We start from the raw sequence: 22,627 nt of genomic DNA, 5'->3' as shown, positions 1-22,627 counted from the left end.
GATGGATGGATGGATGGATGGATGGATGGATGGATGGATGGATGGATTGATGGATGGATGGATAGAAGGATGGAAAGATAGATAGATATGTACATACATACATACAGCTCACATTGATTAAAGCTTACTTTGTGCCAAGCACTATGCTAAGCACTGGGAATACAAATGGAAGGGCAGAAAAAGACACAGTCCGAATCCTTAGGGAGCTCATATTCTAATGGGGGAAGACAACATGTAAAAAGGAGCTAGAAAAGTCAGAAAAGCTGGGAGAGAAATGAACATGGATGACCTTGGTTCTTTATGAAACAGTGGGCTCTGTAGGAACTCACCAATAACTGGAAATGCCCCAAGGGCAGAGACATCTACAGGTAAGAAGACTATTGGCCCAGAGAGGGAAAAGGCTAGATAGCTCTAATTGTTAGTATTAAGTAAAGCCTTTTTTTTTTTTTTTGCAACTTATACCCATTGCTACATTCCCTCTGAAACAAAGTAGTTTAATCCTTCTCCCATGTGATAGCCTTTCAGATATTTGAAATCGATTTTCCTTTTTTCTCCCCTACTAAAATCTTCTCTGGGCTAAACATCCCTAGGTTTTTCAACCACTTCCTGTACAAAATGATGTTCTCCACTCTCCTGGTATACCTCTCTAGGTCATTAGTGTTCATCTGAAAATTTGACAAAGTACTTCCTCCGTGGTCTATCTGTGCTATTATTTCCCTAGCCCACGGTATTCCTCTTTTAACCTAGCCTGAGATTATGCAAGGTTTTATGGTTGCCATATCACATGGTTGACTCATTGATTAGGCTTCCAGTACACTCTTGTTTCCAGCTCCTTGTCATCCACAAATTTGTCAAACATACCATCTATACCTATATCTGAGTCATAGATAAAAATGTTAAATCGCACAGGGCTGAACAGAGAAGAACTCTTGGAAACCTTCCAAATCGACATGGAACTATTTATGATCACCCTTTGGATCTGGCCATTCAACCATTTCTGAATCCTTCTAATTATGCTCTTGTGCAGACCGCTTCACTCCACGGGAATAGCATGAGAGACTTTTGTCAAATGCTTTTCTGAAATCTAGATAAACTATATTTACAGTATTTCTTTGATCTCCCAGTTTAAAAACGCTCTCAAAAAAAGGAAATAAGCTTAGACTTATGTGACCTGTTCTTGATGAAGGTATTCTGGGATTGATTTCATCATTGCTTCTTTTCTTAAGATACTCATTAGCATTAATATGGTCTAGAATTTTGCCAAGAATAAATGTAAAACTCCCTCATTGAGTTTGCTGACTCTTTCATATTTTTGGAAATGGGGAAAATGTTTATCCATCTCCTATCCTGTGGCACCAGTTCCATTTGAAATCTTTTGAAAATCGCTGACAGTGGCTCAGCAATCATCCCTGAAGGACCTAGAATGCCATCTAGATGATGCTTCCTCTCCCATCTCTGCACCTTTGTACCAACTTCCCTCCATTTTTGTAATACACTCCCAATTTCTCATGTCTACCTCTAAGAATCTTTTTTTCCCCTACAAAACTCTACTCAAGTGATACCTTCTATACTTGGCTAGAACTTAGAGGGGGGGAAATTTACATATTTATTTTCACTAACCTTTAATTGAAATTTAGCATTTCCTTTCAATTGTGAATGTAGGTACCAAGCATGATTCTCAGAAGGGGTTCATAGCTTTCATCAGACTGTCAAAGGGGTCCAGGACACACAAAAGGTTAAGAACCCTTAATTTAATTCAATTTTTTACAGTTGAGGAAACTGAAACCCTGAAAAATGATATGAAGAATGTGGCTATGGGTCCAGAGCTGATAAGCAGCATGTGCTTCCACCCATAGTCTTCTGCTTCCAAACCTAGTATTCTTTCTACCACACTATACCACACCACCTCCCTTCTTTACAACAATAGTACAATATCAGTGTTCAGTAGTTTCTTAATTGCGATTTGATCATTTCCTATATTGAGAAAATTCCTAGAAAGTGAAATTAGTCAATAGGACAAAATGTGTACGAAGGAAGGGAGGGATAGACTGAACAGAATAACCAATGTTTCATGAAATGCCCAAAAATTTTCCTAAATTTGGTCTTAGGAAAGATGAAATAAAGTCAGCCCAGGGCCAACCAGCCTGACTCACACCAAATGTTAAGAAAAGTCAATTGCCCTAATAAGGGAGATTTCTAAGACACCCAGTTAGTCAATGAAGAAAAATCTAGTTCAGAAAAAAAAAAAAAAAAAAGGGGCACAGTTAGGAGACAATGTTTCCCAGTGTGTGTGTCCAGGAAGGGAGGAAGAAGGTGGATGACTGAGTGAAGGGAACAAAATAATTTTTTTTAAAGATTTTCTGCTTCACCTTTAAAACTGGAAAATAAATTTGCCTTTGGGAAATTTCATCACATGAAATATTCTACCTACCTCCTGATAGAGAGGTGTTAGACTCAAAAGTACAGATTAAGATATGTGAGTGTGTGTGAGTGTGTGATACGTCTAATGAGAGAATTTGATTTGCTTGACTATACATATTTGTAACAAGGCTTTTGTTTTTCTTGCTTTCTCAAAATGAGAGTGGGGAGAGTGGGAGGGAAATGGTGAATTAGTTAGTTGAACTTTCTGGGAGGAAATTAATTTAAAAAAAACCCAAATCTTTATAAGAAAAAAAATCTCGTTATAGAATGTGACAATAAGGTAGATTTGGGAGCCTGTTGGTTTATTCATTAGTTCTCTTCCCATTGCTTTAGTGACCTGTTTTTTAAATGATACTTAGACCTCATATAACTTAGTAAATGTTGAAATTGAATTATTCACCCTGATCCATATGAGTAGAGGTACAGATATTTGAAAACATTAGGTGATCCAGGAATGGTTTGGGCAACATGCCTTTGGATTGCAGGTTAGAGATTCATGAAGGCACACATACTAATGCCCAGTTACACCCATCCTCTAGGGTCTCATCCTGACACCCTTTCACATTTGCTCTTAGACTGGCTAATGGAGGAGAGGGCAATTCACTTGCAGATAACTGAATTGACCATGCATAGGAAATAGAAGTCAGCTTAAAATCCATTAATAGTAACTCATCAGAGAACTCATACAGTCGGAAGGGGAAGTTTCTGGGCATGTGTGTAGGAACATATCTACCTTGAGACTTCTATTTCCTCACAGCCTAGGCTGTACGTGACTGACTATACCTCGGCTGTGTTCCTAAATGAATTCTGACTCATCGAATTCTTTCCTACTACTGCTTTTTTCTGGCCAAGGCTGGGTGGGATGAGATGTGAAAGTGCACTGCTCACATTTCCTTTTGCTAGGTCCTCTCACGTACCAAATGTCGTATAGCACGTGGAGATGGGCTGGCCCTGAGACCAATCTTTAAGCTGGGTAAGGCTGGCCTTGAACGTCTCCGTGTTTTGTTCCCCCACCTCCCACTTCAGGAAGAAGGCGAGCTGATCATCGAAGGGCTTCTCAACATATCCTGGGGACTGAGGCGACCCATCCGGCTCCAGATGCAGGATGATAATGAGAGAATCCACCTCTCTTCAGCTCCGTGGAAGAAAGACCTGCCTACTATAAGCCAGTGAGTGGTCCAAGGGAGAGGGAGCACCCCTGAGGCCCCCCAGATGCTCCACGTGACATCTCCTTGCTAACCTAGACATTTGTCCAGCCTTCTGTATGGAGGCCAGAGTAGGTATGGGGAAAGAACCCAGAGGGGTCAAAGGAAATTAACAGAGTATATTGGGAACACTCAAAAAAGGCATAGTTTGGCTGAGGTCATGGAAAGACCCATACTCATTTTAATTCAGCAAGCATGTATCAAGGGCTTCCAATGTACCTAGCACTGTGCTAGGTACTGGAGATTCAATAGCCCCCTGCCCTCAGGTAGCTCACAGTCACATCCATATGGTACTACTCAGTCTCCTTAAGTGACTTGTCCAGAGGCTACGTGGACCAGAGCAGGGACAAGATTCAAATCCAGGTCAACTCCAAATCCAGTGATAGAGCAGTTCTGCTTTACCATTCTGCCCCTTCTTGACACTTGGCCGGAAGTCTCTTCCCTTCTTTAAGCCTCAGTTTTCCATCTATAAAATGGGAATAATAATACTTACACCACCTGCCTCACAGGATAACAGTAACAACTAGCATTGATTAAGCACATGGTATATGCCAGGTATTGTAGAAGAAAGGAGGGCGAATAAAAAGAAAGAAAAGAAATAGTACCTACCTTCAAGGAGCTCACATCCTATAGGAGGAGACAACATTCACACATAGAAGTTTGTACAAAATAAAGACCAGATAATTTACAGTGTTGTGGGGTTGAAGGGGTGGGGGTGGGAGGGCACCAGCAACTGAAACTTTTAGTCTTACTTTTTCTTAACCATTTTTATGCCGTGTATCCCTTTAGTAGTCTGTCTAAACCTTCACACTCCTTCTCAAAAATAATGTTTTTAAATGCTTAGGAGTAAAAAGAAAATCAATTATATTAAAATACAGTTTTCAAATAAAAAAATAAGTTCCCAGGTGCCCAGGTTAAGAATTCCTGGGCTAGAAGGCTGAGAAAAGGCCTCGTATAGGGGGTGGCACCTGATCAGAGCCAGGAAAGCAGCTAGGGGTGTGGAGGTGATGATGAGAACAGAGGGACTTTCTACCCATGTGGGGCTGACAGGGCGGAGGTCCAGTTATCTGAGATAGAACATTGTAGGTTAGGAACAGTAAGAAAGCCTCCTTGTCTAGAATACAGAGTACCTTCAATTGCTTTGTAAACAAAGCACTGTAGAAAGGTGAGCCATTATTGCATATCATTAGGTGAATGTTCTTCCTCCTGGAGCTGAGACATGGCCTCAAAGTCATTGGGCTTCCCTGATTTGGGGCAGCCACAGCCTTCTTTCTGAAGGTGCCTTTTCCTCAACCTACCAGTGTCCTTGCTGCCAAGTTGAGGAATTTGTCATCGAAATTTCAAAAACCTATGAGTCTGATCTTTAAATAAATGGTGCCCGGTCTAAGATTCCTCTGTTTTTCCAAAATCAAAGTAATAATAGCTAACATTAATATAGTGCCTATTATATACTAAGTATTTTACAAATAGGATCTCATTTGATCCTCAAAACAATTCTGGGAGGTGGGTGATATTACTATCTCTGTTTTACAGATGAGTACACTGAGGCAAATATAAGTTATGTGACTGGCCCAGGATCACATAGCTAGGGAATGTCTGAAGCTGGATTTAAACTCAGGTCTTCCTGACCCCAGGCCCAGCGCTCTATCCATTGTGCCACCTTGCTGTCCCATAAGGGTGAAGGAGTGTGAAAAGCAGAGAATCTTTGGAATTATTTGCCAAGCTGCTATATTAATTAACCTGACTTAACTTTCTTTTCTTTTCTTTTCTTTTTTTCCATTTTTGTTCATCTAAAATAGGTCATTTGAATCCTAAATTGTGGGTACTGTCATTCTCTTTTCTCCCCATTTCCTTTTAAAAAGAGAGAGGGTAGGGGCAGCTAGGTGGTGCGGTGGATAGAGCATCGTCCCTGAAGTATGGAGGACCTGAGTTCAAATCCGGCCTCAGACCAAACACTTGGCACTTACTAGCTGTGTGACCCTGGGCAAGTCACTTAACCCCAACTGCCTAAGCAAAAATGTAAAATAAAATAAAAAGAGAGAGGGGGAAAGGGAAGGAAGGAAAGAAGGAAGATGGATGTAATTTCTGTCCATCCTATATGGGCCTCTTGTCTTTCCTTTTTTCCTGGTGTGAAATGCCAGCATTTGGCTTTTTCCTCCTCTCACCTCCTTTGTCCCTAAGATGAGAAGATATCTAGCTCAGTCCGTTTGAAAATGAGAGGCCCATTTCTAGCAACAGAAAGCATCAACATGGTGACTGTCTTTTCAGAAAGGGACTTCCCCAGGGTGCCAGAGAGACCATTGAACAGTCAAGTCCTCATGCTGTGGTGAACTCAGAAAGCTCTGGCGCTGACTCAAGTAAGTGGGGCTCCTCCTTTGTGTACAATCTAATCCAGGAAAGGACAGAGATGAAAATACCATGTAGAATTGCCCTACAGATTACAGAGAAAAGTATGACTTCACTTTAATCAATCAATAAGCATTTTTTAAGTACTCACTGGGCACTATCTGAGGCACTGTGATAACAAAATGAAAACAAAACAGTCCTTGCCCTCAAGGGGCTTACATTCTATTGTTGGAAATAGCATATAGGTATATGAGTAGATACACAAACTAGACATGAGGTCATTGGGGGAGGCAACACTAGCAAGTGGGCTCAGGAAAGGCCTCACGTAGGAGGTAGTTTTTAAGCTAAACTTTGAAGGAAATTAAGGATTCTAAAAGATGGAGGTGGGAGGGAAGTGTGTTCCAGGTATAGAGGATGCATGAAGATTGGAGTTGGATATTACGAGGGAGAGCAAGGAGATTGATTTGACTGGGCCATAGAATACATAAAGGAGAATAATCAGTCGATAAGTACTTAGTATATGCTTACTCTGTGCCAGGCAGGCACCGTGCCAAGCTCTGGGGATACAAATGAAAGCAAAAACAATGCTTACTCTCAAGCAGCTTCACATTCTAATGGGGGAGACAACATGTATATAAATAGGTCCATCCAAGATACATCTGGAGTAGCTGGGAGATAAGGTGTAACAAGTCTGGGAAGGGCAGTTGGAGCCAGATTATGAACGGCTTTAAATGCCAAGCAGAAGAATTTGAAGGTCTGAACTAAGTCACCAGTCTAGATGATGCATGTCTTAGTCTAATGAAGCCACTTGGAATCTCATTTTCTCTTCTTTGACCTACAAGATCTCCCCAAATAGTGTTTTCTGTTCGATTTGTATCCCCTTGCACAGCACCCACTGAAGGTCACCCAGTAAATAGAGATAATTTTCTAACTAAGCAGAAATCTGTCAATCTCCAGTGGATATGGGACTCTGAAACTGATTAGTGCAATATTGTATAAATTACTTCTTTTCTTAACCTCTATATCTTGATCTACCTACTTGAACATAGAAGTAACACAACTAGTGCCCTAGCCTCTTGCACAAAAATTTTATTAAATTTAATTTTATTAATAAATATTTGTTAATAAAATAGTTTATTAATAAATATTCGACTATATTTTAATTATATTAAAATATTTTATTAATAAATATTTGACTATATTTTAATTATATTAATAAAATATTTTATTAATAAAAACCAGGGAAGTACTTCATGAGTACAATTATATTATCATCCTATTAATTGCATTGTCATCCATTATTCCATCAATACCTTAACATTTTTGTTCATCTCCATTACCAGCAGATTCTATAAATGGTGAAGAGGAGACACCACAGCTCATGCGAACAAAAAGTGATGCAAGTTGCATGATTCAGCGGAGATCAAAATGTCGTACACCGGGAGAAGCTCAGAAGATAAAGCGGCATAGATTCTCAATCAATGGGCATTTCTATAACCACAAGGTAATCTCTCAGAGCCATCACTTCTTGTAGTACATTTAGCCCATTTACATTGCAAATTACCCTCTGAACCCAAGAAAAGATGGTCGGATCACTGTATAATTTGTATTCAAACGTATGAGAGTCAGTTATTTAAAAAAGGAGTATAGTTTTTTATGCTGTGTGTAGAATCTTAGGATTGGAAGGGATGTTCAGTCAAATTCCTGCCAGGTCTATGAGCCTTTTCTACAGCAACTCTAACAAGTGGTTAATCAGACTCTACTCCTGAAGTTCCTCTCATATGGGCAATCAATACCTTATGAGATACTGTATTTTTAGAAAATTCTTCTTCATACTGAACCAAAATCAACCTCCCTGCAAATTTGATACATTGGTCCTAAGTCTTCCCTTTTTAGCTGTTAAAAATACATCTAATCCCTCTTCTGCCTGGGGATACTCTTATATTTCAATAAGCTCATGAGCTCACTGGTGTGAGTATTCCTTCCATTAATGCATGTGGACACAACTGTGCATTCTTCTTCATGTTGTCCCAAAAATCTTCTTTACAGACTTTCCTTCCCTGACCTCCCACCCCTTGCTCCCAATGTACTAAAGGCCTTCCTCACTATCTTGATCACCCTTCCTATAGACCTGTTCCAGCTTCCTCTCATAAAATATGTTGTCCAGAACTGAACACAAAACTCTGGCCATGACAGAGCACAGTGGGTCTAGCAGCCCCTTTGTTGTAGCTGTCATGCTTTTGTTGATGCAACTAAAGATGTGACTTGGTTATTTTGGCCAAGTCACACTTATCTCAGTTGTGTACTGTACTAAAAATCCCAACAAAACTATATCTTTCCTTTTGTGCTTGTGCAGTTGATTTTTCTAACCCACTTGAACAATTATTCCTATGTCATTTCATCTTCCTATTGTGATCTTTTGAAGTCTAATTCCATCATCCACTGTGTCAGCTGTTTGGCCCTCCCAGTTTTATGTAATCTTCAAAGTTGTCAAGTATACTTTTTATGACTCCATCTAAGTCATTAGTACAAATTTGAAATGGAGGTGGCCTATGACAGATTCATACCATAGTGCTCTACATACCTCTATCAAGGACGACAAATTACCCTTCTCAGGATGGGTGGTCACTTGTTGGCGATATTGTAGAAAAGGGACTCTTGTTTAGGTACAGGTTGGACTACTTGGCCCCTAAGGAACAGATCTGAAATCCTATGATCCATTAGCAAAATTCACTGTACTTTGTCATTCAACCAGATCCAAATCCACCTAACTGCACTTTTGTCCAGCCCAGACCATTTCATTTTGTTGACAAAATTACCGTGACTTTGTCAGATGTTTTTCTTGAATCTAGATTTACCTCAACAGCATTTCTCAAATCTGTTAGTGTACTAACCTTGTCAAAAGAGGAAATTTAGTTTGTCTACCATAGTTTCCACATAATGATCTCACACTGGCTCTAATGAGGGAGAGGTAGTATAATGTGAAATGACGACATTAGTGGAGTGATTTAAAGCATGTGGGCTTAAATCCAACTCTTCTTAGGCAAGTCATTTAACTTCTTTATAACCTCAGTTTCCTTTCCTGAGTGTGTTAGACTTTCATGATATCCAAAGTCCTTTCTAAATTTAGATCCTATGACCTAGAACGGATTTGTTCTGTGTGAAGTTTGGATTCAGTCAAAGGGCCACACTTGAGGCCTTGAGGCCATAGGTTCTCAACTCCTATATATCCTCCCATTGCCATGGTCCTCCTTGAGGACTATGATAACCAGATGGAACAATTAATCATGTAAACATTTTGTGCAAAATGTGTAGCACACCAAGGGAGAGAGTAATGTGTGCTCCAACCCCACACTGGTGACCTCTCATCCTTCCCTTCCCCATCCCCTTTCTTTGGGTTAACTCCATTTAGACTCAGTTTTCTCAAAGGGTCAAATTCCTTTCTAATTGATGTCATTTCCAGCTAATTAGCCCATATTGTTTATCTGTTTGAGCCTTAAGATTAAGCTTTTTTCCTCACTCTTGGACAATCAGGAAATAGCTCCTACTTATCAGTTCTTTGTTCTTATGCTTTACTTTGAAGACCCTGACCCACCCCACCTACCCTATACTAATTGAGGATTGAAACATTCATCTTTTCCTAATACTGTCTGCCAAAATGGTCTTCCTTCTAATCCCAACACTTGTCCTTAAGAGTTTTTCATAAGCTTTAAGTTATCCTTATGGCTAGGGCCTTTCTGGAACCTTTATGGTTCATTCTAATTTGTCCCTGATTCCATCTTGGTTTCCTGTCCTCAATTCGGGGGGCTTCTTATGTAGGCACATTGGACTCTTTTAAAACTTTACCTTTTCTTCCTCATTAGATGAATTCTCAACTCTGTCCTGATAATTTAATTCCTGAGATCCTCTTAAGCCCGCCCTCCCCACCCCATTACAATCTCATACCTATCTTATTTCTGGATTCTCTTGAAGCTCCCTTTACTAAAATCTAAACTATATTCATTGAATCTCTTTAGTCACAATTAATTCTGGAGTAATATTATCACATTCTTCCAGGTTTCTTTTTATTTCAACTGAATAATTCTCATCAGTCAGTGGTCCTAGTTATCCCATCTGCTTTCTGAAAGATGAAATTGTCATCAAGTTAGGATTTTTTCACATGTTCTCCTTTTAAAGGAAAGATATGTCCAGTAGATGTCACATAGGTGAGATTTTTTTATTTTGGTACAGTTTGGTGATTTGAATCACCAAATTCCTCCACTTCCTGCACCTGGCCCAGTTGCATATTCACCTGACAAGATCATTTCAATCTCTTCTACCTTCTACCTCATTCAGATACTCTCCACTGGGTTTTCCTTCTTATGTCTGCAGGTTTCTATATAGCCTTATATGTTCTCAGCACCAAGAGATAACTTGCCATTACCTCCCTGCCCCAATTCCCACTGCTTCTTTTGAATAATGAATACACTCTCATTTCTGTATTCTTTAATAAACACTATCCTACCAAATCTATGCTGCCTGTGTGGTGATATTTGCTGGCTTGTGTATTAAAATCTTACACTCAGTTTGTTGATTACATATTCTCTGCATGTTGGCATATAGATGTCTGAGGCTGTAAGTCTATGAACCTCTCTTCCCTGTTAGTTTTCCCCATGAATTAATGTCTACTTCCCCCTGGCTATTTTTCTTTCTGGGTCATCCCTGTCACTCTTTGTAATGTCTTTTTCAGGAGCTCATTTGACGGGGAATATTTTTCCTTTCACCACCATTTTCTGTTTGTCCTTATTGATCAGATGAACAATTTCCTCTCAGTCCTTGTTAATTTTAGTCCATACAAAGAGTTAGTAATAATAATAATAACTAATAGCTAGCATTTATATAATACTTTAAGGATTTAAAAATACTTTACAAATATTATCATATTTGATCCTCACAACAACCCTAGGAGGTAAGTGATTATTATCCCCATTTTACAGATGAAGAAACTGAGGCAAGCAGAAGATAAGTGATTTACCCACAGCTAATAAGTATCAGGCTAAATTTGAACTGAGGTCTTCTTGATTCCAGGTCGAGCATGCTGTCCACTGTGCCACCTAGGCAGCATAGAGGAAGTTTGGCATAGAAAAAGGAATGTTAGGCCTAAAAAGAGAAAAGGGCTCAAATCTAGCCTCTGAAACTTACTACCTGCCTAACCATGGGCGCATTCTATAACCTGAGCCTCAGATTCGTTATCTGTAAAATGAGGCTGATAATTCCTATAGTACCCATTCAGCATTCTTGTGAAGCTCAAGTGAGGTACAATATATATACATAAGGTGCTTTAAATTAATTAAAGAGCTATATTAATATAAGCTGTCACCTCTGATTGCATGGTTATGCCTGTTGGAAGCCACATGCCACTCATCTGCACTGTCTTAGCCAGCTGTTCACTTGCTGTATCGTTATTTCTCTTCTACATTCCCAATCTCTAATTGGAAAGTATGAGAAGAAGGTGTGTCCCCCAGGTTTTTCACTTTTCTGTTAAGGACTTAATATTTCCCAGAACTAATTTCCAGGTATTCTCTTATCGGCTCATTTGTCCCTACACAAATCAACAGAAGTCAATAGTGATCAACAGACATAAATCCCTTTATGCTCACATTTATACTCTACACATATCAAGAGAACAGCACACCTCCAGCTGACAAAGTCATGTTTAGAGAGGGCCACATCCCTCAGCAGTAATAGTCATGGCCAACATGATATGTCTTCTTCTAGGGTCTAACAATAGATCTCCTTCCAGAAAGTACCTATGGATCCTTACCATGAATCCATGGAATATTGGGTAGTATTTCTTTGTCCCAGCATCTGGAGCCATCCGCTAGGTTATGAGATACATGCTTTTAATGTAGCTCTAGAGGATGCATTCTCTTCCTTCTTGGTTTTATATTCTTATGCCCACCAACCTGTTGATATTGGTTTTAATTCCCTATTACCTTCTCCAAACAATTTTTTTCTTCTCAGTTTTTCTTTCTTTGTTTTTCTTTTTCTTTTTCTTTTTTTTTTTGGTTCCTTTCTTTCATTCTGTCTGATAATTCTTCATAACTCTCCACTTAATTCACCACAGTTAGGAGAAGTGTCCCTCCCATCCATGAGCCTTCCCTTTTAGTAGGTCGTTCGATTTGCACTTCATACAGTGTTTGCTCTTGCTTCCAAGCAGGATCACCAGCAAAACCTTCCTTTAAGTCACTGGAACAGGCCCTTAATGTTCCTTAACCTGGATTTCTTCAAGTTTCAGGTACTTGGAGTCCCAAGCCCTGAGTATTTTATTACTCCCCTCTCCCATATCTGTGATGAACAGTAAATTGATTTATAATTGAAGTGATTATTTTATATAAGGTTGTTCTAGGAACCAAGATGATTATTTGTTTGAATACCGTATCCTAGTCATTCATAATTCCCCATTCTGTAAATTAAATAGATTAGCTTGAGACATGTTGCATTGACTTCAGCAGATTGAATCATTTGGTCAACAAAACTATAAAAGAGAAGTAACTATGACTATAAATAGAGTGAGGTGACTGACTGGAGATAAGGGCATAGGTGAAGGCTATTTCAAGTTTTGTGACAGAAAGAGCTCAGTGAAGATGTTTCCAGCTTAATCAACTGTCCCATCTATTTTAAGGAACCAAAGGGTTTAACTGAAGAGCTTGCATCTGGCAGGTAGGGGGTACAGTGGAATGTTGAACCTGGAACCAGGAAGACCTGAGATCAAATTCTGCCTCAGATACTTCCTAGCAGTGTGTCCCTGGGCAAGTCATTTAACCTCTGTTTGCCTCGGTTTCCTCAAATGTAAAATGGGGATAATCATAGCATCTACCTCACAGGGTTGTTGTCAGGATCAAATGAGGTGACATTTGTAAAGTGCTTTACAAACCTTAAAGCGCTATTATAAATTTTGTTGTTGTTTAGTCATTTTTCAGTCATGTCTTACTTTTCATGAACCCTTTTGGGGTTTTCTTGGCAAAGATACTGGAGTAGTTTGCCATTTCCTTTTCCAGCTCATTTTACAAATGAAGAAACTAAGGCAAACGGAGCTAAGTGACTTGCCCAGAATCACATAGCTAGTGTCTGAGGTCAGATTTGAACTCAGGAAGCTGTCTTCCTAACTCTAGACCCAGAACTTTAGTGCACTGCACCACCTAGCTGCCCCTATATAAATATTAGCTATTATTAGAAGATTCAATTGACTAGTATATATTTATTGAATATTCTGGGCCCTGGAAAAGGCAATAGTTTAGGAAACCAGTTGCTTTGGGGTTCATTTAAAATTGTCTTCTATATCACCCTGTTGTGGGAGGAGCTCAACTCTTGAGCAGTCAAGAGTAGGGCCTGTGATTTTCAGGTACCTAGGCAGTGTCCTCTTACTTGTGACTGGGAAAAAAATCGATATTGATTAGTCTCAGGGACTCTGAGGATCCCCTGTCCATCTGTCTTGGGCCCAGCAGAATTCCTGAAGCCATAGCTCCAAGGACATAGCAGTGTCTCCCAAAATAGAAAATGAGACTCAAGACTCCTGGACTGACAGATAAAGACTCTGTCCTAACAGAACTAAATACCCTTGCTAGGACCATCATCTTTCAGTATTTGATGAGTTAATCCAGCCTGGATTGGTTCAGGAAAGCCCTGGGTCTCTCAGTTAAAAATTAGCACATGATGAGCTTTCATCAATCATAATTTATCCCTTTGGGAGCATCTAAATAATGCCTGTGCCTCAGTCTCAGCTTTAGTTCCATTCCTGATATTCATTGCAGATTCTTAACCCCCGACATTGACATCAGAGGACAACTATGTACTCCCCCAACATTTACCTTGTGTACTATCGTGAGAGGCACATTCTTGAGTTGTATGGACCATGGATCCAGTTTTTATATTCTTATGACGATCATCAATTCTGCATGGTGAACTGAACAAGTTGTGATGATTGCTGATTTATCTAATCTTGGGCATGATGACAAGTAAATGTCTTTTTATCAATTCGGTGTTCAGCTTGCCATCTGTCAAATTGGTTCATCATATGGAGCTAGCCAAATAAATATGTCATGTCATTGTGAAACATGGAGCACCAAAGTCTCCAAGGAATTGAAAAGAAATATGACCCAGCAGGCAATGGAGAGGTACATGATGACTGTGAACAGCCTGTCTCACATACAAATAAGGAACTATAAAGTAAAACCAGAATAAAGATTGTCAGCAAGCATTTAGTAAGCATCTACTATGTGCTGAGCACAGTTAGGGCTATCATCAAAGAAATGCATGATCCAAAAAAAAGATGGGTTGGTCATGCGGTAAACGTGAAAAGATAGTTGATGGCCAACCCTTGGTATTCTTGTGATGCCAAGTAAAAGCAAGAAGGGAAGGAGGATATTGTGTGGCCCTGTGACCAATTGATGAGAGTGCATGGAAAACTATTGCATAGGATAGGCAGGAGTCTACGTCAACTGAGGGGAAACACTCACATTAATGTAATCATTAATTCATTTGAGTGCGAAGATAGTTGCTATGGAGCCTAATTTTACAGAGAATAAATTACTGTGCGTTACAGGTTCACCTATGGAATGGAGATCAATTCTTCCAGGTTACCTTGTGGCAAATAAACTTTTCCAGGATATTGAACTAGAATTTTGAAGTTAAACCACCTCCCTAGAATCAGTGCTAGTTTCCAAAAGAGAAGTGTGTATACCATAACAAAAGGCCTCTTTTTCACCTTCTTTTGTACCTAGACAGTAGCACCCATTAACAGGGCATCTAGGGCATAGCAATAGGTAGGTTTTGTCAGACTTTCACACTAGGAGACACTGTCCTTGAGTTGACATTCTTGGGAGATACGGAGTATTTTGATTATCTTTATTCAGTGATTTTTCTCAGAATGGTGGTAGGGCCTGCTTTTGCTCATGCAGAGATATATCCAAACACTATTTTTATCACAGGAAAGGTGATTTAATTTCCGGAACAGGCAATGGTTTATGCTCTAGCCCACTGCCTTGACCTTGCCTGCTGGATTCAGCCATGTGCCTCTTCGAATGGAACACTTCCTAGCCCAGGCTGGGAAGTCTGCCACATCAGTTTTGGCAGTGCTCATATCACTATCAGTCCTAAAACCAGAAGGGAGAATATCAACTTGAAAACAACAATAATGGCAACATGTTTGATGCCAAAGACCTTTCTCCTTACAACACAGAACATTCCTACAGCCTCACTGCTTGGGAATGGGTGTTTCATTTTCAGCGTTTTGTTCTCCTATGTGAATGCCTTGTAGTTTTACAGTAACTTTTCCTCCTAATTTTATTGGTATTTATTTTATTTTTTAAATTTTTAAATTAAATTCCATTGTTTTCAATCAATTAAAATTCATTTCTTTGCTTCTCACTCTCCCCTACCCCTTTCTTAAGAAAGAAAATCAAAACCTATGTTACAAATATGTATAGTCAAGCAAAACAAATTTCCCTCATTGACCATGTTCAAAAAATAAATACATCTCATTCTGCTCTCTAAGCCTATATCACCTCTCTGTCAGGATATGAGTAGCCTGTTTCATCATGAGTCCTCTGGAATAGTGGTTTGTCATTGCATTAATCAGAGTTATAAAGTCTTTCAAAGTTATTTGTCTTTCCAATAATGCTGTTATTGTATAAATTGGCTTGTTGGTTCTGCTCATTTCATTCTACATCAGTTCAAACAAGTCTTCCTAGGTTTCTCGGACACCATTCCTTTCATTGCTTCTTGAAACATAATAATATTTCATCGTGTTCATATACCACAATGCATTTAACCATTCCTCAATTGATGAGCAGTCCTTCAGTTTCCAGTTCTTTCCCACAGCAACTTTGTTTAAGAAAAATCTCCTTAGCCTTCTGCAATTCCTCTGATTGATCCTGCATTTGAAGGGACTATTAAGCCATTGCTTTTGGCCATAGTTACCCTGTGCCTAAATGCTTGGCATTTAAAGATGGAGCCCAGTCTCCCTCTCCAGATTCTTGTCCTTTATTCCTCTTTGTGCATTCTCAATTACTGCTAACCTAGCTCTACTCTAGCATTCCATCTTAGCCCTCTGTGCCTTACAGAGGCTATCCCTCTCACCTGGAATATACTCCCTCTTTGAATCCTCACCCTCTTTCATAGCTCAACTCTGGTGCACTCGCTTTCTCCTATGAGATGCCTTTGCTGCTTCCTCTGATTGTAAGTGCTGTTACCTTTCTCAAATGATCTCCATTTACTCATTTGTGTAAATGTTGTATCTCCCCCAGAGCTTAGCAGCACACTGCACTGAGGAGCTGCTTAATAAGTGAATTTGTTTGGAGAGGATCTAAATTGACAGAGGCACAATGACATTGTCAGAGAATCCTAGAATTTTAGATCTTGAAAAAATGACCTCAATAACTCTCTAGTTCAACCTAGATCTAAAAATGAATCTCTTATACTCGACAAGTGAATTTCTAGCCTTGGACAGTGGCAAAGATAAGAAGGAAATGCATAGCATAGTTTCTGGCACATAGTAGGTGCTAAATAAATGCTTGAACTGTAGGACTTCTGATATTCAGCTTTGGACCTTTCTCCCCTTAAGGGCTGATAGAGAGCACGGAAAGACAACAGGAAATGAGGCTGTTTGGGCCTCATTTTTATTAACCCATACAGGAGCATTCAGTATGATAGTGGATTAGAGTTTTGGCCTCAGGCCCGGAAGACCAAGGTCCAGATGTAATTTAACCTTTGATACCACTTAAGCTCAAGAAAATTACTTCTTCCTGATATGCAGATAAACAGGGCCCCTCAGTGAATACTGGAGAGAAATTAGGCCAATCCCCTCAAAAATGCCTGTGAATAACTAAGACTTTTAATAAAATTGAAAATCTGACCCACAGCTTTGATTTTAGATTGCTGAAGCTTACTTTCATCTGAGAAAGTTACTGTTGGTACCTAGTGAACCGGAAAAGGAGGGGAAGGGAATAAGCATTTCTATAGGTGTTAAGTACTTTATAAATATTGTATCATTTAATTCTCTTTAGAACACTGTGAGGTAAATGCTATTACCCCCATTTTGCAGAGGAGAAAACTGAAGCAAAGATTAAGTGACTTGTCCAGGAGCCCTTAGCTAGTCAATGTCTAAGGCTGGATTTGAACTGAGGACTTCCTGACTTCAGGCTTAATGCACTGTTCACTGCACCACCTTGCTACTTCTTTAAAAGGGAAAAAAACAAAAGGTAACTGAGGAAACCTTGGTGAAGTTTCTAGACATTCCTTATGAAGCAATTTTGTGAAATGTTGGAGAAGGGCAATGCATCTTCTAGAAGAGAAAAGAACATTACCGATCATAGAAGCTCTGTATCCAAATTGGGATTCAGTCCATTCTTTTATATATTGTGAATATTTTTAATAATAATCTTGAAATTCCAGAAGGATTTTATATTTTAGAACCCAATTCCCCCAGGATCTAAGCCTCAACATGATGCTAAATTAGGAACCTTGTGAGACTTCATTAATTCTATCAGGATCCTGGAACATTCTTTGGTGTGACGGTCATCACCTTGTCATCTCCCTGGCATTCAGTCTGGTGTCAGACAGTGGGCCAGTGTGATCAAGGTTATAATTGGCATACTATAGGAATACCCTGAGTACAGGTCTCACCCCTAAAGTGAGACATATTAGATATGAAAATATGCATACTTAAACAGACATGCATATATTAGAAACAGATACAGACAGGAGCAGAGAGACAGAGACAGATGGAGAGAGACAGAGGCAGAAAGGCAGAGAGACACAGAGAAATAGAGAGATGGAGAGGGAAACAAAGACAGTGAGAAGCTGAGAGACTCAGAGCCAGCCCAGATCTGTGATTTCCTTTGTTTAGGGAACTCACAAATGAAAGTAAGCAACTGCCTCGCAGTTTAGAGTCTTAGAAAGCTGCCTAGGGCACCGAGAGGGTGAATCACTAGTAGCCAGTATACATTAAAGATAAAACTTGAACAGGTCCATCTGACTCTGGGTCTAGTTCTTTCTCCACTTTGGCATGTTCCCTTCTTTTCGCTCTGTCTCTCTATCATTCTTTTTTCTGTGTCTCTGTATCTCTTTCTTTGTGTATATTATATGGATAAATGAAACATTGATTAAGCACTTATTGTATGTACACAATACAGTACACAAATGCTGGGCATACAAATAGAAAACTGAGACAGTGCTAGCTAGCCCTCAGGGAGCTCACATTGTCATGGGGAAGAAGTCCCCATTGTAGATTTCAGTTGCAAGTCAGATGAGACGATGCCAGGTTCCTGAATATTCAACCACGAAGCAGATGGCAATGCTTCTTCCTTGATGTCATTTATTCTGTAAAATCATATTCCTTTCTGATTTAAAGTATTTGTCAGGGCCAAAGACTTTGGTGACCAGGACTTTCTTTTCTGATTCTTCGATAGATATGGCCATAGCCCCTGCAGGAACAGTAGCCAGGCTGCATCTATATAGGATAATGGCTGAGAAGCATGACTATCCCCAAGACTCTTGGGTTCAGGGTATTGACATCAGCGTCTATGGGGGTGTGGTAGCCAAGGTGAAGGTCAAAGTCTGGCATGGGCTGCCTCCTGCTTCTTCCCCCCCTCCTGGGGTGGGGCGGGTTGCTGCTTCTGGCTTACCTGCCCTCTAGTGGGCAATTGGTGGGCAGTGGCTGACCGCCACTTCCAGATGATAACTGTGAGGGCTGGACTGGAAGTAGAACTGTTGGTCTGCTGATACGCACACACACATATGTGTATGTATATACACATGTATGTATATATGTACATGCATAATCATATGTGCATGTTTATGTATGTAAGTATATTGGTATATGCATACATTGTGCAATATATGTGTGTGTGTGTGTGTTTGTGTGTGTGTGTGTGTACATATGTAAATGTATATAGGTTCAGGGACTAGACCTGTGATTTTATTGGTATAGGTAACTCCCACATGAGGAAACTTCCTTTACCAAAGCAGATGGGCAACATTTCTGTAGTTTATGGCCTTAGAGAGTTGCCTAGAGCAGAGGTGTCAGATATGTGGTCTTGGATCGTATAAGGCCCAAGTGCTACCTGAACCAGATTAAAATGTAATTGGGAGATATTTCGCAAAGTATATAAAAATACAATTTAACATAGATAATACCACATTTTAAAGCTAAGTCACTCTGTGGCCCATAGAGATCTTTATGTACAGATTAGTGCTTTCCATTTCTTTCTGAGTTTGACCTCACTGGCCTAGAGCACAGAGAGGCTGAATAGCTTGGCAAGGGTCAAGTCACACAGACAGTATACATCAGAGACAGGACTTAAATCTGGTTCTTCTTAACTCTGAGACCTATTCTATCCCCTTTATAGCATATTGCTTACCAGAGACAGAGAGAAATAAATAAATCTTCATTGGGAGTTCCTAACTCTAATTCTATGTGTGTGTGTGTATATGTGTGTGTGTGTATGCACACACACAATACATATATATAGTATGTGGCATACATAATACACATATATATCTATGGAATATGACTGTGTGTGTATGTGTACATGCATAATACATATATATGGTATGTGGCGCACACAATACATTATATATAGAATATGGCTGTGTGTTTGTGTGTGTGTGTGTGTGTGTGTGTGTGTGTGTGTGTGTGTATTCCACATGTTGTTGTTCAGTCATTTCAGTTGCGTCTGACTTTTCATGACCCCATTTGGAGTTTCCTTGGAAGAGATACTGGAATGGTTTGCCATTTCCTTCTCCAGATCATTTTACAAATGAGGAAACTGAGACAGATAGGGTTGAGTTACTTGCCCAGGGTCACACAGCTAGGAAGTGTCTGAGGCTAGATTTGAGCTCAGGTCTTCCTGATTCCAGGTTTAGCACTCTATCCACTGCGCCACCTAGCTGCCTGTGTTTCACCTACACACGTAGATATAGGCACATTTATCTGTGTGAATAAATATACTTAAACCTCTGTAAATATAAATAACACATATAGGGGTATCTGCATCAGAACTGAGGCTCCTCAGTCCATTTTTAAAAATATAATTCTAGAATCTTTTATAATAATCCTGAAAGTTCAGAGGGAGATACATGCCTACACACAGAAACACTTAAAAAAACATTAGTTAGGTCACACTCAGGTTTGTCCTAGCCATATTTTTGGGAAAAAACTACTTCTTACATTTGGACCTAGTTGGTAATATATATGAAAAAATTAAACATATGTCTTAAAAATAAAATGTAAAATATTGCAAGACATTTTTCATAATGACTACTATTATTATTTGCATCCCCACTGCTGCTGTTGTAGGACTTCTGTTTAACATCAACATGATGATGCTCCTTCTGCTCTTTTGTTTTAGTCCTTAGGCTGTTACAGCCTTGTTTTGGGGATTCTTTGCTAGAAATTTGGGTTCATCAAGTCAGGTTAAGGTTGGTGAAATGACTAGGTACTGTCCTTCTGTTTGCATCCTCAGTGCTTAGTATAATGTCTGACCCATAGTAAGGGCTTAATGAATGCTTTTTCATTCATTCATTCGTTCGTTTGTTCTAAAGCATTCTTATTAGGACTGTGGATATTTCAGGACAGTCTCCAGTGGTTTCCCCCATCCAGAGGGGATTGACTGAATCAACCAATTGCTTTTGTGTAAATTAGGCTCAGCCTTGGTAGGAGATTTCTTTAGTGTCTTCAGTATTGAGATTCTCTTAGAGTGGGACTGTGATTCTAAAAGTGTATGGAGCTTCAGGTGAGAGAGTTTCTCTATCATTGCAATTTCTAGTCTGGAGAGCTGGCTGGGGCAGTGAGAGGTTAAGTGATTTGCAGCTGGACTGTGTCAGAAGCTGGACTTGAACCCAGATCTTCTTAAGTCGACAGCCAGCACTTTCTCCATTAAGTCACTATTGCCTCTTTACTGATTCTCTGATAGGATGAAAAATCTAAAGCAGATTCCAGAGTTACAGCCCTTACAACCTGAGTGTAGCTGAGGAATAGAGGGTGGAGGGGCTGGTTTGGTAATCCTGTTCCAGGGAGTTAGTAGCAGATGGCCACAGGTGTTCCATGTGAACAGTGAATGGAGCTCTCTAACTTCCACTCCATCTGCCAGAGATGCCCATGCCAGAGCCGCGTGCCGCAGGTAAGCTAGCAGCGTGACAGGAGCATGGATCTGCCTCCTACTCTATCTAATCAGCACTTCTTGTCTCTCTCAGACCTCAGTGTTTACTCCTGCCTATGGCTCCGTGACCAATGTGAGAGTCAACAGCACCATGACAACTGTCCAAGTGCTGACCCTGCTTCTGAACAAGTTTAGGGTAAGCCAGCCTGGGAGAAGGCATGGTTCACATCTACTGAGGGAGAGAAGCCTAGGGGCCCCCATGGCAGTTCTGGGTCTGTGTAGACATATACTTGTTAGAGTTTTATAGCCTAGAGGCTATCGGAGTGGAGGCAATCTGGTGTCCTTTTAGGGCAGGGGTCAGCAAACTACAACCAGGGGCTGGATCCCACTGCCTATAAGCTAAGAATGTTTGTGGGTTTTAAAGTACAATAAAACTTTATTTAAAAATGTAAAAAACATTCTTAACTCACTGTAGACATACAGGTGGTGGGCTGGATTGGGTCCTTGAGCCATAGTTTGCCCACCTCTATTTTAGGAGAAGGAAAAAAGTCAAGCTGTGCAGAATAGTGCTAAGGAGATAGCTTATGTGTTGGTAGGTTGTACAAGAGATAAGGTACATCTTCTACTTTAAATTAATTCATTTGGCCACATTTATCAAATGCATATGTCCAAGGTCTTATGATTGACACTATGAAAGACAGAAAGAAAAATAGAAATAAATAAAATAATAGTCTCTGCCCTTGAGGAGACAGCATTTTGAAATGGAAATAGCCCTAGCTCTGGAGTCAGAGGTCTTGGTTAAATTCCACTAGCTACCTGTGTCCCCTTGGGTTTAACCTCCTTGAGCCTGGCATTGGAGAGGAGACACTGAAGGACCTGGTCTCATACTCCTGCAGCAGATACTTACTAGCTACGTGACTCCGGCCAAATTTCTTATCCTGTCTATGCCTCTGTAAAATGAGGAGATTGGATTTTGTCAGTTAACATGTATTAAATACCTACTGTGTTCTTGGTATTGTGCTAAGCACTGGAGATACAAAGAAAGGCAAAAATAGGTCCTGTCCTCAAGGAGCTCATATTCTAATGAGGCAAAAAATCCTGTAAATAGTTAGGTATATATAAGATACATACCTATATACATGTACATACATGCGTGCATGCATATGTGTGTGTGTATATATACATATATGTGATTCAGATTTTATGCTTGGGTGATTAAGAGAGTGGTTATGCTATTAATAGAAATACTTGAGTCAGAAGGAGAAGCAAGTATGGCAAGGGTCAAGGTGGTGATGAGCTAGGGTCCATACACACTGAGTCCTATACTATGAGGAGACATCTCTAAGTCTTGGCTCTAATATCTTGTTTTGAATGTTGCAGGTTGAAAATGGCCCCAGCGAGTTTGCACTCTATGTCGTTCATGAATCAGGGGGTAAGTTTCAAGCATTCCTTCTTAATGGTAACACCTGCAGTTGGGTTTGGGTATTTTACTAGTGGACTCTGATAAAATGATGT

The 22,627-nt window shown here is 39.9% G+C and overlaps 1 protein-coding gene across 5 annotated transcripts in view; it reads left to right on the top strand.

The window, feature by feature from the left end:
* RASSF4 (Ras association domain family member 4) overlaps positions 1-22,627 on the top strand; it is an 81,134-nt gene that overhangs the window by 49,067 nt on the left and 9,440 nt on the right. For 3 of the 5 annotated variants that reach the window (XM_027847399.1, XM_027847395.1, XM_027847396.1), the window contains exons 5-9: positions 3,448-3,590; positions 5,895-5,983; positions 7,316-7,476; positions 21,207-21,308; positions 22,493-22,544. In XM_027847399.1, coding sequence (XP_027703200.1) covers positions 3,448-3,590; positions 5,895-5,983; positions 7,316-7,476; positions 21,207-21,308; positions 22,493-22,544 — 547 coding nt within the window. The remainder of the gene's footprint in view (positions 1-3,447; positions 3,591-5,894; positions 5,984-7,315; positions 7,477-21,206; positions 21,309-22,492; positions 22,545-22,627) is intronic. The other 2 variants (XM_027847397.1, XM_027847400.1) reach the window with 2 other exon arrangements.

The sequence above is a fragment of the Vombatus ursinus genome, unplaced genomic scaffold, assembly GCF_900497805.2.
Source record: "Vombatus ursinus unplaced genomic scaffold, bare-nosed wombat genome assembly UNPS02015404.1, whole genome shotgun sequence".
In the NCBI taxonomy this organism is placed as follows: Eukaryota; Metazoa; Chordata; class Mammalia; order Diprotodontia; family Vombatidae; genus Vombatus; species Vombatus ursinus.
The sequence above is the reverse complement of the archived record's forward strand: the minus strand, read 5'-3'. Positions and strand labels throughout refer to the sequence as shown.